The sequence below is a fragment of the Ammospiza caudacuta genome, chromosome 4, assembly GCF_027887145.1.
Source record: "Ammospiza caudacuta isolate bAmmCau1 chromosome 4, bAmmCau1.pri, whole genome shotgun sequence".
In the NCBI taxonomy this organism is placed as follows: Eukaryota; Metazoa; Chordata; class Aves; order Passeriformes; family Passerellidae; genus Ammospiza; species Ammospiza caudacuta.
In genome coordinates, this window is record NC_080596.1 from 52,134,324 (window position 1) to 52,149,543 (window position 15,220).

The 15,220-nt window shown below is 36.3% G+C and overlaps 1 protein-coding gene across 2 annotated transcripts in view; it reads left to right on the plus strand.

Annotated features, from left to right (window-relative positions):
• The window catches only part of CORIN (corin, serine peptidase), a 119,859-nt gene that overhangs the window by 6,001 nt on the left and 98,638 nt on the right, over positions 1-15,220 (plus strand). For both annotated transcript variants that reach the window (XM_058803488.1, XM_058803489.1), the window contains exon 2: positions 11,051-11,195. In XM_058803488.1, coding sequence (XP_058659471.1) covers positions 11,051-11,195 — 145 coding nt within the window. The remainder of the gene's footprint in view (positions 1-11,050; positions 11,196-15,220) is intronic.

Consider the following 15,220-nt stretch of genomic DNA (forward strand, 5'->3'; position numbering starts at 1 on the left):
AATCCTCTGTGGGCTGCAGTCCTTTAGGGAGTATTTGCTCTACCATGGAGCATGTACTTCTCTGACCTTGGTGTTTGCTCTGCTGTATCTCACTCTTTTCCTGCTTTTCTGCCTGTGTGGCGCGTGTGCCCTTAAATACTTTTTCACAGAGGCGCCACCAGCTTGGTTGATGGGCTCAGCTGTGTCCTGTGGTGTGGCTCCAGGTGGAACTGGGCATATCTGGCACACAGCAGCTCCTGCTCTCTTCTCAAGGAGGCCAAACTTGCAGTCCCCCCACTGCCAACAGCTTGCCACCTACGTGGATGTCCATGTAATTGGGACACAAGTGGTGGCCAGGGTACTGCCCAGAGTAGCAGTGTTGCCTCTGTGGTTTTCTGCTTCCCTGTCCCTCTTCCCCTATCCCTAAATCATGAAGGAGTGAAAATAATCCAGCCATCGTTCCATTCCTTTTCATCATTTCTGTCATTAGAATGGAACCTTTGCATCATTGGCTTGTTTGGATGCCACACAGTTTACAGTTCTCTGGTATTTTTGAGTTGTTTCTAGCATAAGGAACTTTTTTAGCACGTTGACCTGTAGAAACTGAATAGATACTGACAGAGCTGCTTTTGAATGGTGAAGTTTGTGCTGTGATGGTTCAGGTGCTGCCCCTGGGGGACAGCTCCTGTAAGTCTGTAGGAAAAAAGACTGTCAGGTTGCATCACTGCAGGTGCTCCTGTAAACTATTGCTCTTCCAGAATTTCAAGGCCAACTTTTTCTTGGAAAAGAAATGTTTTATATGTTGAACATTTAATTGATCTTCACCTAGTTCTTTAAGGGAAAGGGAGTGAAGGTAGAGTTTCCTTTTTTAGGACTGCATCAGATTTCATCTACTCCAATTCATGTGTTGTAGTTCAGGGAGAATCCAGTATTCAGTGTATGGTGCTCTTGCTTTGGGACTGGTTGATGGTTGTCAAAGTCTGTCTTTCCCTTCTTCCCTTCCTAAAACATATAACACTCAGTTCTGCCATTTACAGAACCTGGTGTTTTAAAACTAATGTGCTAGAATCTTTCAGAACTGATTTGTTTGATGCCAGAGAGAGATTTCACTTGGCAATGATTTAGCAGTAGTAGCAACTGCCCAGAGCAATTCCTATTACTGTTCATCACCTCAAAAGAACTCCTAGTTTCAAAATAGCCTATACTGTCACTCTAATATTATTGAAAATTTCTTGATAACATCAAAGATTCAGGAAGCATTTCCTAAGGAAAGAGACTCTCATTTTCTCCCTGTTTTGCCTCTGAGTGAAGCAGTGAGAAATTGCTTATGTGCTCCTTGCATTGTTCCTCTCACTAATGGTTTCAGAAAGCACCCAGGTCTTTGTCTTGGAAATAAAACCTCTGGTAGGTAGCATTGAGAAGTTTCCCATCCCACATCTCTGAGTCCTGCAGCTCTGCATGGATGTAATAGTCTCGCAGATAGCTGTAATACACAATCATGTTTTCTCCTGACTTCTGTGGGACAGTGGAGCAACATGGACATGTTTTACATTGCTGCCGCTTTTGCTATCAAATTTTTTTACTGGGTGGATTATTTTGCCTGTGGTAAAGCTGTCCTGAAACCAGTGGCACCTGGAGATTATTGAAGCAGCACAGCCTATGTTTCTCAGACTTTTCCCAGTCTTCTGCATTTTCACATCTCGCGGAAGAAACACAGCTGAGCCCACCTTGCCTTAACAACCTTTCCTTTTTTGCCATGAGTGACAGGTGTTGCTGAGAGATACTTTATTGTTTGAAAAAGCTAGTTCTGTGCATCTGCAAATATTGCCTAAATGGATAATTTATCTGAAAGAATATTGGGAACTGTAGAGTAAGTAGCTCTCTTTCTTCTTCTTTTTTTTTCTTACATTGCCTTTCGATGTGCAGCAACTACATATCAGAATTATGTAGTAAATGCCTTTTCATAAGCTTGGTTTTGCCCCTGCTTAGCCATTTTAAGGGTGTTAGCTTAAATAATTTGAAGTGCATGTTGACAAGCCTGGAAAGGAAGTCTGAAATGATGATTGAATGTGTTTAGAAGTTGTTAACAAATCCTTTTCCCTATAAAGTGAGAGATATGGAATAGTGTTGATGGTGTGAGATGGTTTGGATTGTTTGAGGCTCCAGATGGTTTTCATTTGCTTTTTCTTTATCATAGATGGGATTATTCTATGACTCTTGGAGTTTTCCAAAGAAAATGTGAATGGAAGGAAATCTGGCATCTGTTCTATGGATGACAAAATGAATATTTCTAGCCATAAATACAGTAGAATTTTTATTTTTTGATGAAATAATTAGATTGTTATTGTCTCAGTGACTTAGATGGATGTTTTTATCCCACAAATCTTTGTGTGATCTATAAAGCTTAATTATTATATCAAAGTCCTAGTCAAATACATACACCAATGTAAGTGCCTTGTTAACCCATTTGATCTTTTCTGTATTGGCTCATTTCTTTTGTAAGTTCAGCAATATTAAATAGGTTTAATCTCTAGTCACCTCTCCAGTTATTTCTGTCTCAGTGTCCTGGTAGTTTCAAAAAATATTCTTCCTTTTCTTTATTTTCTTTTACTGAAGCAAAATGTTCAAAGATGACATGTTTCTGAACAAAGTGGTACCCTACTGAAAAATGAATGAGTCACCTCTAAATTTTTTAGGTAGTAGGTTATCGACCTTTGTGACATCTCATAACCCCATTTTCATCTTTTGGAGAAGGTCAAATAAAAATCCAGCTATGCTGTACAGATAAGTCTTTGCTTTGACACTAAATCAAATCCTTTCCTTTGATTGATATTCTGTTGGCCTTATCTTTGGTCAAAGGGTTAGTATCTTTTTAAATCATAATTCAGAAAAAAATTGGTTAAGTTACCATTATACATTCAAATTCTAAATTTTAATTTCTTCTAGGTAGATGTTTATAGTTGAAGAATAATTATGCATTTTTAATGAAAAATTGATTAAAAATGCATGAAAGATAAAGAGACAAATGCTTTTAAAAAGATTCCTGCAATTTTTTAGCTTGCATTGTTATTTTCCATCTAGTTGATGTAATTGAAAGCTTCTGATTTCAAATGGGCTTAGCAATTACATAATCAGCAGTAGGCATTGCACAGAGGATTAAACCCTACTGATGAGGCATTAACAGGAAAAAAAGATATGTCCAATTATGAGCTCGTAACTACTTTGTTTGGGGTGGGGCTTCTGGTGGCATTTCTACATAAGCAGTGGGTGACTGATACACTGAATGTGAGCCGCAGGACAGGCAGGATTTCCTTTTGGCCTTTCTAGTTTTCCAGGCTTGAAAGATTATTTTAAGAGGAAGTTTTCAACTAACAGTATCCCTCCACCCCCTCAAAATGTTTTTGTTTTTTTTCCAATTTTTTTTTATTGTCAGAAAGTAGGCCACTAAGATTTTTCTGTGGGTTTTTTTTTTTTTATGGTTTTCAAATTTGCCTTTCTTATGCTAATGGCTCTTCTGCAGACATCTGCTCATTGAATTCCCAGCTAGGCAGGAACCTGAAGAGGGTACTGTGTTACTTACTCCCTGCTTGCTGGGTTGTGATTGTCAGCAGAGTGTAGCCAGAGGCTTGCCATAGCTGTTCAGCGTGCTTAGCTCAATGCAATGAACATCTGGGTAGTCAGGAAAGCATTAGAATAGTCTCTCTGTGTGTTCAGAAAAACAGCACGGCGCTGTGGAAACTTCCATGAGTAATTTTTGCAAGCCGTAGCAACTTAAAGAAAACTAAGAACCCCTAGAGCATGAATTCTGCATTAGCTAAAGAGTACTTTCCCCAGAACAATTTCCCACTGCTTGTGCAAGTGGGCTGAATGGATGTTCGTGTTCTGGCACTGAGAAGTATCAGATGATTCTAACCATAGTCTAATCCTTAAAATTACTGCCTTTCATACACACTTCAGTTTTTAAAAAATCTTTGCTATCTTCCATATGTTTACTGAACCTTGCTCATTTTATGAGGAATGGCAGCATCACACATCATTGCCACCAGCTGTGAGTAGTAAAGAAGAGAGAACTTAGAAATGTAGTAAGTTTGCCATCAGCTGTACTGTTTCCTAATCTGAACATTCTTGAGAATTCAACAAAGTTCCATTGTAAATGTGGGAAGTATCCCCACAGTAGTTTTAACTTTACATCAGTGAAATGATAAATAATTGTAAATATGTACAATATATAACGAAGTGTGTAAACAATTAGCATTTATGCCAAAACAAAATCATTATTAAGCAGCCCTTCTTTTTAAAAATGAAGGGATCACAACATAAGAGTGATACTACTGTTCTCTAGTAATGATAAATATACTTTTTTCCCTGTTTTCTAATTCAAGTTTTGAAGACAGATTTGTACTGACTGTATATGTTGGCTAATGGTGTGTCTAGTTCTTATTTACAATGAGATGGAGAACAGTTATTGATATCACACATGGAATCCATGGAAATCCTTTCTTTTCCACTTCCATCTTTTGCATGAGATGTTAAGCATAGATTACCTGTAATGGAGAATCAAGGTGAAGAGTTTGCTTGTCAGTAGCTTTCTGATGTCTAAATAAAATATTTTTAGGGAGACCAATTATTAAATTATTTATGTTTATTTTGATATCAAATAGATGTTTTTCAAAGTGCCTTTACAGTCCACTACATTGCCAGGATAGAACAGAGTATTCTTTACCTGAAGAACTAGATGAAATGAGAATAAGCTCAGAACTCCAAGCTTTCATGTTTATGCTTCAAGCAAAAGAATCTGGCCTCTAGCACCAACCAAATACTTATTTTGGAAAAATATGCCCAGCTTTATATGACATCTCCCTTAGTGGGATACTCTGTATTTTGGATTGATTAATTTCATGGAAGAGAAGGGAGGTCTGATCGTCAAAATGAACTTCAAATGGATTATGTGAGCAATTCGTATTTTGTCTGAGCATATGCAATTCCCTGGGAGGAGTTACAAGATTACAGTAAACTTGAACTATCAGGAAAATAGTGCATTTTATTGGCAAATAACTTTGTGATGATAACATACTTTCCATGTTTGCTGATTTGCTGTATGAAAAGGGTTGTTTGTTTGGGGTTTTTTTCCTGCCTTGTGTATGAAAAGGTGTTTGGTTGTTTTTTTTTCTACTTTACTGCATGAGAAGTTTTTTCCCCCTCTAAATGGCACTATTTCCTTTTAGAATAACTGTGACACTACTGTTCTTCAATTTGTGTACACTAGAATTTGGGTACTGCTTGTAAATGCAGACAAAAGCTGCTTAGTTTCTCGTGCTACCTATACATTTATTTGTCAGCGTCTGTTTCAGTTTGCCTCTCTAATTCCTCTAACACTGAAAATGAAATATTCTGCAAATTTTTGCCTGTATGTCTTTTTAGTATGTGACTTTGTACCTCTGGGAGATTGATCTTACACTTTCTACTTGTTACAATGACTATTGAAGTATGATGTTATATTTTTTTGACAATAAAGTAGTCGAATGGAGGTGCATTGCTGCCTCCTAGTATTCATGTAAACAGGACAGAACTGATAAAAAATGTAGGCCATTTTCAGCTTCTGTTACTCATTACCAGGCCTTCGAGTATTATGAGTTGATCAGAAAAGGCTGTAAGAATGAGTATGGTTAAATTGATATATATATATGTGGTGTTTTGTGCTTAAACATTGATACTTCACATGCTCAATTTTTGCTCTGTAACCATAACAGATGGGAACCATCTTCCTCTAATGGCAAAGGAAAAGCTGTAATGGCTGGTAGGGTCATGTCAGTTCAGTATCTAGAGATTTAAGACCAGCATCATAAAAGCAGATGAAATCACAAGACCTGACAACTGAGTCCTGCTTCAACATTAGAAGAGGAACAGTATCAAGGATATGGAAAGAGCTGCAGATAGTCATGTAATCTTACATAATTATTGCTTGGCTGGTTAGCAGATTCCTCAATGGCATTATGAGGACTTCTGAGGACAGTGGCATTATGAGGTGACCTGTTCACTGCCCTGTGACATTCTTTCTGGATTTCATGGTAGTACTTCTTTCCATTTCTCTCCATTACAAACACTAAATAATGCTTTGGTGTATGGCTTGCTCAAGATGTACCAATGCTTCTGATCTAGGAGGTGTCTTCTACATTTCTGTGTAGGGCGCTATCATGCACAGAAGATACTGACAGTAGGCAATTACGTCTAATGATACTTCTTTATTGGGAGAACATCTGTTAGTTCTGTGGTGACAACAGCAGGAGATATTTTTGTCGAGTGCTTATACCATGATTCAGGCTGTTTTATAGACTAGTAACTTAGATACTTTTAGTATCTAAAAGGAAAATTGCATGCTGCCATTGGCTTTTCACCCATAAATCTTAATGTAATCTGTCATTTCTCTGCTTTAATATGTCAGGCATGCTATTGAAATGACAGCCATGAGATCAGATTCTTTCCACGTCTTGCAGAAAATAAGCTGTGAATTTTGGTCCAATGAATTCTTAGTCTTTTTGCAGTCAAATGGGACTACACACTCTTTTTCATCTTACTTTTTTCTTCCCTCTGTGGTTCCAGAGAATAAACTGAGTAGTCTGATCCAGCAGTCCTAGATAAACCTAGAATTTTAAAATTTAAAATTTTAAAATTTAAAATTTAAAAATACACACTGAAATTAGCTCAGAATTTATTTTTAGTCTATTTCCTTTATTGCAGTCATTACTGAAAGAATGACACTCAGGTTAGCAGTGGTTAATGTAATTTTGTTAGGGACAAAGACTCTTAGCTGTCAAAAGAAATTATCAGATGTTGTCAGGTATCCTCTCTTCTGACTATATTCTTGTTAAACACAAAGCATGTTTGTATTAAAAGCAAATTACTTGTTGCCTTAAAAAACAAACACAGATATTTCCTAACTGTAGTGCACACAGTATCTAATTCTGAAAAATATTTCTTAGATTGAGTTTTCTAATAGCAGTTGTTGGAAGAGAACTTGCACCTGTTCTTCAAGTATTGAGAATATGTTTTAGTCCAGTGCTATATATATTTTTGGCTAAATCTATTTCATTTTGAAATCTTTAGCATTTACAGTTGATTTATTTCAGTGGGCCCTCAAGGATCCTGCTTTTAAGTCTTCTTGTCCTTTCCTTGGAAAGGGAGATATATAAGTATCTACCAGGTACCTCAGACTTACAGAATGAGTCAGAGAAACTGTTAACTACACAGAGAGTTGAGGGAGACAGGTTTCTTCTCTCAGCCACTAACCTAGAAGCTTGAAGTGAGCCAAGGAATAAGCATTTTGCACCCCTGTTTCCTTCCACAGGCCCATTTTTATCTGACAATTCCATTATTTATGTCTTTAGTCTATTATTTGTTCCTCCATTCCATTATTTATAAGAACTGAGAGAACAGCACGTCTGCAGTTTATGCAGATGCCATTGTCATACTAGAGCACTTCAAGCTGGTGCATGTATTCTTTATGCATTGCAATATTTGGTGGCAAGAGACAAAGAAATACTGTCAGGGAATATACAAACAGTAAGTGTTCTTGTCATTCATGTTTATCTATAGGACACTTTATTAAATTCTCATTGTTGGTATAGGAAAGAGCAAAACTATTTCTAGTTTTAATTCATATTCATCAGAGAAATTGACAGAAAAAAAACTAATGTAGATGTTCAAGTGATGAAAAATGGTAATAGTGGGAAACTGGAAAAAATAATTTATGCTTGCATAGTCACTGATGATGATTTAAACAGGTGTATTGTTTTTCCTGAGGTCTTTTCCTGTAGATGGGAAAAATACAACATACTGTTTAGTTGCCTATAAATATTTACTTTGCAGTTCTACAGAACACGCAATTCATGGTGCTTAAAGAAGCATGTCTTTAACAATACAGCATTCTTTTCTTGAGCAGACATTGAAAGTAAATTTGGATACAACAGCCCATTTTAAAATCTGTGGCACTGAGTTGTCAATAGAAAGATTGAGATTTATTGCTTTGAGGAGCAGACAAGAAAGAAAATGTTTGATGTTCTCATTTAGTCTCGAAAATTTATGTAAAGTAAGTAGTATCTACAACACTAGTAGACTTTAGAAAACGTTTCTCACATAAACACAGGATCACTGTTTCAATTGGCACACATTTAATGTTTCTGCTAAGTTGACGCTAAGGTTTATATATGACAATGGTGGTAACTGCTCTCAGTTAAACACTTGTGCTTGAGATTATTAAGAACTCATGTGCCTCCAAAATAATCAATGTCATCCCCTCTTAACAAAAGGAGTCAAAAAGTGATGATGGATACTATTTCTGAATGTTTTTTCAAATATTTGAGAACAAAAATTTTGTTCTTTCTTGCTAAGTTTTTACTCCTAAGACAAACTATTTGTGGAGTCACAGGTCAGAATTTACTTTGTATTACACTGGGTAGAGTTGGACATTTCTGCTTGGGACTTGCAAGAAGTGCATCTTGGTTGGGAGTAATTTCTTTAGGAAACTGAGCTGGATCTAAAGTTTGTTTGTCTTGGAGAAACTAAGAATCAGCTCCTGAGTGCCTTGATCACTGAGCTGTGTAGTGATGGTCCTGCTCCTTGTCTGGCCCAGAAGAACCAGGTTCTTTTTTATAGAATATCATAATTTCAAGGCATGGCGTGCTGTGATTCAAGAGGAGTCTGTGTTCGTGTGGTTGTGATAGTCTGCTCAGTTGTAGATCTCATTTTTTAACTGCTTCAGGCAAAGTAGGTATTGAACTCAATTGCCCCCTTTCCTGTGGGCGCACTGCATCTACTGCATCGTTGTCTGTGCTTTCAGAAGTAATTATGACAGAGTTTTGGGACATCTGAGTTCCTAGCAGAGTTGTGTTATTCCTCTGTTACCTGTGCTCAGAACTCGCAAGGGGGCCTAATAAAGGCTGTAGGAACTCAGACTGTGGAATTCAGGGAAGCCTGCTATGAGTACAGCAGCTAAAGCTGCTAGATTCCAGCATTACCAGAAGCAAAATGTCAGGCAGACACTGAAGACTTTAACAGGACAAGGTAGACAAGTGTGGACTGCAGGAAGTCAAGCAGGTATTGTCTGAATGTTACAGGATTGAAGTTCGTAATATTCACCTAAATCCTTAACTTTATCTGTGACTGAATGTTTTAGATGTCACTTGTGGACAAGGGCATTAATTAAGCTGAGATATCCTGAAATCTTGGTTTGAAACATTTACTACTTCTGAATAAGCTGCTGATTAAGAGAAAATATTTCTGACAACCAATTAACTCTCTGCAGTATTGATTATATTTTTTGTGTTGTGGAAGATGAGGATCAGATTACAGACCTTGTCATCTCACTCAGACTGTTTCAACAGACACTCTTTGTTCTCATCCTGAGCTAACTGTTTCAGATTTTCAGATAAATTCAACATCTTTAAGTTTACCATCCTGCTTAGATAAATCTAGTAGTAGGACTGTGTTGAGACTGAATCACTGGAATAGACTATCAAGGGAGATGCTACTAGTATGTCACACCATATCAATACCATATGCATTTTCAGTGTTAATGTCTTTACTTTGAACAGTGGAAGTAGGAAAAGAAGTCAGATGGGACAGACACTGCACTGGATGAGTGTTGAAGTGGTCAGATGATGTGATGCTTAGCAGTGTCAGAAAAGACACATACAACTTCACAAATGCAGTTTTCCTGGCTTCTACTGTCTGTCAAGGGTCTTGCAGTGTCTAGTAACCAGGGGTTTCAGGAATAGTTGGTAATTCTATTATCAGTAAGGAAAATTACCTTCCAAATATTCTTGTGCCATGCTGGAACAGGAGATATTGTAGAATGATAGAAGATAATTCTGCAAATCCTACTTATGCCTGAGGTCTTCTCATTCAGTGCAGTAAATGGGACTGAGGTTATGGAGTGGTACAAATCCGGTGTCTTTGCAGCAATTCCTTAAGAAATAAGGAATTGGTTTGTGCCAGTCAGTCTGATGATCTGCTCTTTACAGAAAAGCACGTTCAGCAGAGCCAGCCAAAGGGATAACCCACAGAGACTGGCATTTACAAGAACTAATATTATTTAGGTTGTAGACTTCAATCTCTTGAGGTCCTTCAGGGAGAGGCTGTCAGGGTAATGGATGCCTTTACTCTTGTGTCCTGACACAACCACCTTTGATGTGATTGATCTTCCTGACAAAGAGGATAAACAATTAGTCATCCTTTGGGAAGACACTGTCTGTAATGAATAAACTTACCATCTAGTTTCACGTTATCACAGGGAAGATTTTATTTTTTGGTCAATTTCAAACAAAGGGGCATTGACTTTGTAAGGGTTTCAATCTTGCTATTAAATATTAATTTGGAATTTTGTTTTTGTTTCTGTTTAAAACCAATGACGTTTCTCCAGTATATGTGATCATAGTATTAATGGAGTTAGGTTTAAAAAATATAAAATGCATATTTAGGCTTTTACAGGGGCTTGAATTTTTGTACAGCTCAGTTGAATTCAGAAAATTGTTTTTCTCTATTCTTTTGTATTCCACTCATAGGACAAAAAATGTGATTTGCATTATATAAAGTACTTAAAAAATCAGACATCATTACTGTGCAAATAACTCTTCTATTGTCACATAAAGGTTATAATAGTATGTTGATTCTTTAATAAAAGAAACAAGAACACAGAGCTCTTGAATAATTAGTAATGGATTGTTTTAAATTATAAAATAATCTGCATTTAGCCTTATTCCTTAAGTTTATTATCTGTTTTGCATTTTTTTCAAATGAAATGGCTATCCAACATCCAGTTCATTAGAAATGTTTAGAAATTTCAATGAAGCTATAGGTCTGTGGATATTGAGTAAAATTTAATAAATGATATGGATTGTGCTAGACTGTCCAGCAGGAAGAAAATTTACATTCAACCTGTCCTTAAGAATCTATTAGCCATATACAGCATACATTTAAATCATGTAGCTGTGTAGTAGGGAGGGAGGACTGCTATTGAAAACATAGGAATTACTGATGGTCCCCAGCATGATGAAACTGCATTTTTGTTTTTCAGGTCTTAGGAACAGATGAGGATAGTATGGGGGATGGCTGCTCTCAGAAACTGGCTTCTGCCAAGTTCCTTCGACTTTTGCTCCTGATACTGATTCCATGCATTTGTGCTCTGATCCTTTTGCTGGTGATCCTGCTTACCTTTGTAGGTGAGTGCTTTTTTAATTAAGGAGACACTTTTTAATTTAAAGAGACTAAAACTAAGACCACATTCTCAAGTGCTAATATAACTGTAGACATTAGACATACATCTTAGCACACCTATCTAAAAAGCAAATCTACTTAGTGACTGTTGCAGAGAAATAAATCTGCTATTTACATTCATATCCTTGAAACATATTTAAAGTATTGATGAGGAAACCTTTTCTGGTTTTCTCAAGGTAGATTTTTGAGGAACATATTATCTTGAACATGTAGATAGTGTTCAGCAGCCATTTTACCAGTAAAAAAGATACTTTTGTTATCATTTTAGATCACTGTCAGTGAAATGGAATATATATCCGTTTGTCACACATTCATCTGCAAACCTGGTTCTTATTTTCAGGTGAAATTTAATTTATAAAGCCACAAATTTTTCTGAACAGCATACAAAATATTACTGTTTAAATAAGGAAAATTTTGTTCATTTCTTCTACATACAAAATAGGTATCAATGCAGAACCCCAAATATGTTTTGTGGTAACTGTTTCAAGGTATTCATAGACTTCATAATGGCTTAGTCTGTTAAGTAATTTTGTGCATATGTCTTTCATAATTAAAAAGTGCTAATTTATTAGCATAATTTTTTTAAAAAGTTTTCCCTTTGTTACTTTTAGAAAAGCTGACATATCATTAAATTGCTTCAAGTACAAAATGAAAAGGACAATGAAACTAGGTTAAAGCATTATTTTTTCAGGAAAAAAGAAGTTTAAAAATTTGCTTTCAGTGCTGAGTGTTTTTGGGGTTTTTTTAATTTTTCTTTTTATTAATGAGAACATTTTTGAATTGAGCTTCCTTAGGTACTTCAGAAGCACATCTGAAATAAGTGGGATATTGTTTCCAGTATCCAGACATAGAGATATAAATCTATTTTCCTGTTTTGAACACTCCAATTTCAATTAACATCAAACAGTCAAACAACAAGCCTGGGAAGAAAGTAAAGATGTTTCAAAAGTACTGTCAAAATCAGACCAACTTAAATCTGTTTTCTCCATTCAGTCTGTAAAGGATATGCAAACGATGTTGTAGGCCTGTTCTTTTCATTTAGTTTAAGTTCAGGAAGTAAGAAAACCCCCAAAGCTAGTGAATGTTATGATTGACAGCTAAGTCTTGGGTTGTATTTCTGAACCAAGAACTGTCTAAAATGGATTAAGATCAAGTAAGTCTTGCAATTAGGAAATAGGAAGCCATTAAATTTGTTTTCCTTATGTTTAGCATTCCATTTGTATCTTTCATATCCTCTGCCCTAGATTTTCATTCTTTGGTGAGAAACCAGATAAAAAGGCAGGTGTATTTATATTAGTTATACTCAATCTCTTTCTCAGGCATGGATTGACCTGTGATTAAAATGTATGAAATCCTCTGGGAAATGGGGCCAGTTCAGATTCTACTTATGTAGCAAAAATCGTGACTGTCTCCTCTTAAGTCAACGTCACTACTGTAGGGTAAAGAATAAGGCTTGGTGTTATAACCCAAGTCTAAAACCTGCAAAGGTCCCTTCGGAAGCAGCTTTTGAATTAACATTTTATAATTTACTATTCTTCTCAGCAGCTTTCATTTTCCATGCATTGACATCCTAGAAGCAAATATATTTGATGACCAGAATTAGATGAACTAATGGTGTGGGGATTTAAAGTGTGTGTAATAGAATATAGTCTGTTACAGTAACTAATAATACTTATTATTGACCTGAAATAAATATTACTTCATATTTATTTCAGGTCAATAATAACTGAATTCTAATACTGGTATGAAGTCTTACTGTGTAAGAAATAAGTTGATAGTTGAGTGGCTAATAGAAATTATTTGATGGGAGGGAGGTTGGAGGGAAGTGAGAGGAAGGAAGAAGGAAAGAAAGAAAAGAAAGAAAGATAGATTACTGCAGCTTAACTGACATGCAATAGTTTGGTATACTATGGGACCTTCATAGTATCAGTAAGGTGCCCATTTCTCTAGAGTGCAGAGTCATGGGTACAGACCCTGCAGGAAAAATCTCAGTTCAGATGTGCTGGCCAGCTGTACTAGTGAACTAATGCTTTATTTCCTTTACAACTTCCTCATCAATTACCCATACTTTGTTAGACTGCTTTGCTCTATTTCATTAGCTTTTAAATAGACTTGGTCTCTTGGAGCTTTCCTGCTCTGAAGAGCTAGAAATCTTCCACAGTTTATGCTGCCAGGATCTCAATTTATGAGCTTGAACAGTGTGACCATTTCTTAAATCTCTTAACTGTCCATTTTTAAGTAAACTGTCAATTTTTTAAAACCTGTCCATATTTATGCAAAATATTAGTCCCCCAAAGTGAACAGCAAATGGAAATGATCATTAAAACTACTGGAAAGTGTTGCTTTGAAATGAATGGGTCTGGTCCCAGTAGTTCTGTTTTGTACCAAGCACAATGAAAGCCAGCATACTTCATGTTTCTGTCATCTGGACATGCCCAGCTGTAGCTGGAGACACAAATTGAAAATGGTTACATCTATTTCTCAACTAATTAACTATCTGGCTTATGATTTACCATCTACAGCTCTGTATGAACCCAAGTCTGAAGAATAGTTCGGTGTAGTGTGCCTGTGTGTACATGAATAAAATGCATGCTCTGTATGTGCTGCATGTCTGTTAGCAAACATTGATAGAGAGTAATTAATTTCTCTTCACTGAAGAGATTAAGAAAGAACTAATTGTTTTAAAGCATCACTCTGTTTTCTTAGGTATCTTTAAATTTAAATACAGATGCTATAAAAACATATCCACTAAGCTTAATTTAGGATTTAAAATATACAATTGTGTTTTTAGGGGAAGGGTGGGGAGAAGGATGAAAATTAAAGTGAATGGGAGCCCAGTTCAGGGAGTGGATTCTGCAGCCTGGAATAAAGTCCCCAAAGTCTTTATGGTGCACTGGTAAAAGGACAGGACAGGAGGAAAATGTGGGAGAAGAAAGAGGTGACTGAGGAAGGTGACCTAAAACTTAGAAACTGAGTGGAAACAGAGTTGTCATCTGGAGCTAGCAAGTGGGGAATGCCAGGGACCTACACCTGCCTCCTCAAGGGCATACCTGAGCCAGGCTGATGTTATTTTGGAGGGAAAATTTGTTAAAAATAATTTTAATACTGCTCATTGTCAGTGGGGATGATACAATTAGGAAGTTCTTTTGTGTCGAAGAGCTTTGTTGCGTGGTCCCTTGTTAAGAGGAGTTGTTATCACTAGGAAACTAAAAATAGAACAAAAAAATGCAGTTGTTGGAATGATAGATGGAAAAAGCAAACAAGCATTTGGGGATCTCAGTGAAAGAAGTAAATGACCTCGTGGCATTGATAGATATAGTTATTATTTGTTGTTCCAGAAAAAGAATTAAATAAGTCTAAGTCTGAGAAGAGGATAGAATCTAGTGGGTAGCCTCAATATTTTGTTTCACAGTATTTATTTGACCATGGTATTAAATCAAAGGGGGTTTTCAAACAATTTTCAAGAGTTTACCTTGTAATGCATTGCTTCTACTTCTGCTGAGTGATATATAAATAGCTAATAATTTTAACTTTAATTTAAAATTTATTAATAACTCTTTGGGACCAATGTTTTACAGCCTTTTTCTATTTTTATGCTGAGTGGAAGAGAAGAGACGAGTCTAGGGAGGAGGAGGAGAGAGAATGTGAAAAAATACCTTAAGCTATTCTTGAATTATGGAAAAATACTATGCACTTTCCCACAGGAGTTCAAAAAGCTTATTGTAACTTTTTGAAAGCTGCAAAAAAACCTGATAAATTTTGAAACTTGAAACAAAGTAGGCTTCTGAATTCTAGAGATTCAGTGCTTTGTTTGAACACAAATACCTGATAAAGCCACATTTTAGTGACCACAATTTCTGAGACTCACTCTTCCTTAGACTTTGGCAAATTATATTAATACTAGTCCCTATTTGTGAAAATGCACTTACTGTTTGATTTTACTAGAGGACTCAAACAAAAAAAAAAGTGC